Raw genomic sequence first — 1,018 nt, 5'->3', positions numbered from 1 at the left:
GCTCCCAAAGAAGCCAGACGCACATTCATCACATCGACTGCCTGTTTGAACAAACAGGCACGGTGGGAATTGCCATCAGGGCTCGCTAGTGCACAGCCCCGTAAACGGCAAGACTGAGGCAAGACAATAAAGGCCATTAATGAGAGGAAGGTTAATTGGATCATGCTCAAAGCGACAGAGGCAGTGCTTGGTGAGACTGCAGCAGCCTGGTGCAGCGTTGATGGTTCCATATGGGGCACCAAGGCATGGTGCTGCAGCCCAGCTGCCAGCACACTCATCCCCTCAGTTCCACCGCTGTCCTGCCCACCTCTACCAACCACCTCTCATCCCTCGCCATGCTCCTGGGGATGAGGTTCATGGTGGTGCTGGCATCGCCTGCACAAATTGCTCTGCCCTGGCACCTTCCAAGGGCTGCCGACCTCCAGCAGCAACACATTCATGTGGTCACACCCAGTGACCCATATGAACATCCCCCTTCTCACCAGGAGGTTCAACACAACCAGCCCCGCTCCATGCACCTGCCAAGTACCTATGTATCCTGTGCTACAGACACACACGACTTGCAGCGTGACCGGATCCTGGTAGCAGCCACTGGCAAACTGGCGTCCGCTCTCGGGGCCATCAGGACATGGGCAGGGACGGCAGTGGTCGCCTGATCCCAGGACGGGGTCTCCATAGTAGCCAGCCTGGCACCTGTGTAACGGGGTACAGGACATGCAGGGAACCACAGGCAAAGGGACTACAGCCTTGTCAGAACTATGCTCAGGTTTTCAACCACCGTGAAGAACCAAAGCGCAGGAAGATCATTATGGCTCTCCTGTGCCACTCACACTCCGAGTAGTTGTGCCCACAGAGACAAATTTGTCTAGCTTATGCCCGTATAAGTACATGAGACCCAAAGCAGGTGTCTCTCAGAAGACTTGCAATGGAGAAAGCCTCTCTGAAGCCCTGGGGACCTGCAACCTGCTCTTGGCTGCCTGGGCAAGCAGGGAAGAGGGAGTCCCTGCTCCCACCCTCC

General features: G+C 56.5%; 1 protein-coding gene across 1 annotated transcript in view; it reads right to left on the bottom strand.

Annotated features, from left to right (window-relative positions):
* Positions 1 to 6: 6 nt before the first annotated feature.
* LAMB1 (laminin, beta 1) overlaps positions 7 to 1,018 on the bottom strand; it is a gene marked incomplete at its 3' end in the record, with an annotated part of 19,444 nt that continues 18,432 nt past the window's right edge. The window contains exons 18-19 of the mRNA XM_009873400.1: positions 530 to 693; positions 7 to 41 (exon numbers count right to left, since the gene is read on the bottom strand). Coding sequence (XP_009871702.1) covers positions 7 to 41; positions 530 to 693 — 199 coding nt within the window. The remainder of the gene's footprint in view (positions 42 to 529; positions 694 to 1,018) is intronic.

Source organism: Apaloderma vittatum, unplaced genomic scaffold (assembly GCF_000703405.1).
Source record: "Apaloderma vittatum isolate BGI_N311 unplaced genomic scaffold, ASM70340v1 scaffold13017, whole genome shotgun sequence".
NCBI classification, from domain to species: Eukaryota; Metazoa; Chordata; class Aves; order Trogoniformes; family Trogonidae; genus Apaloderma; species Apaloderma vittatum.
The sequence above is the reverse complement of the archived record's forward strand: the minus strand, read 5'-3'. Positions and strand labels throughout refer to the sequence as shown.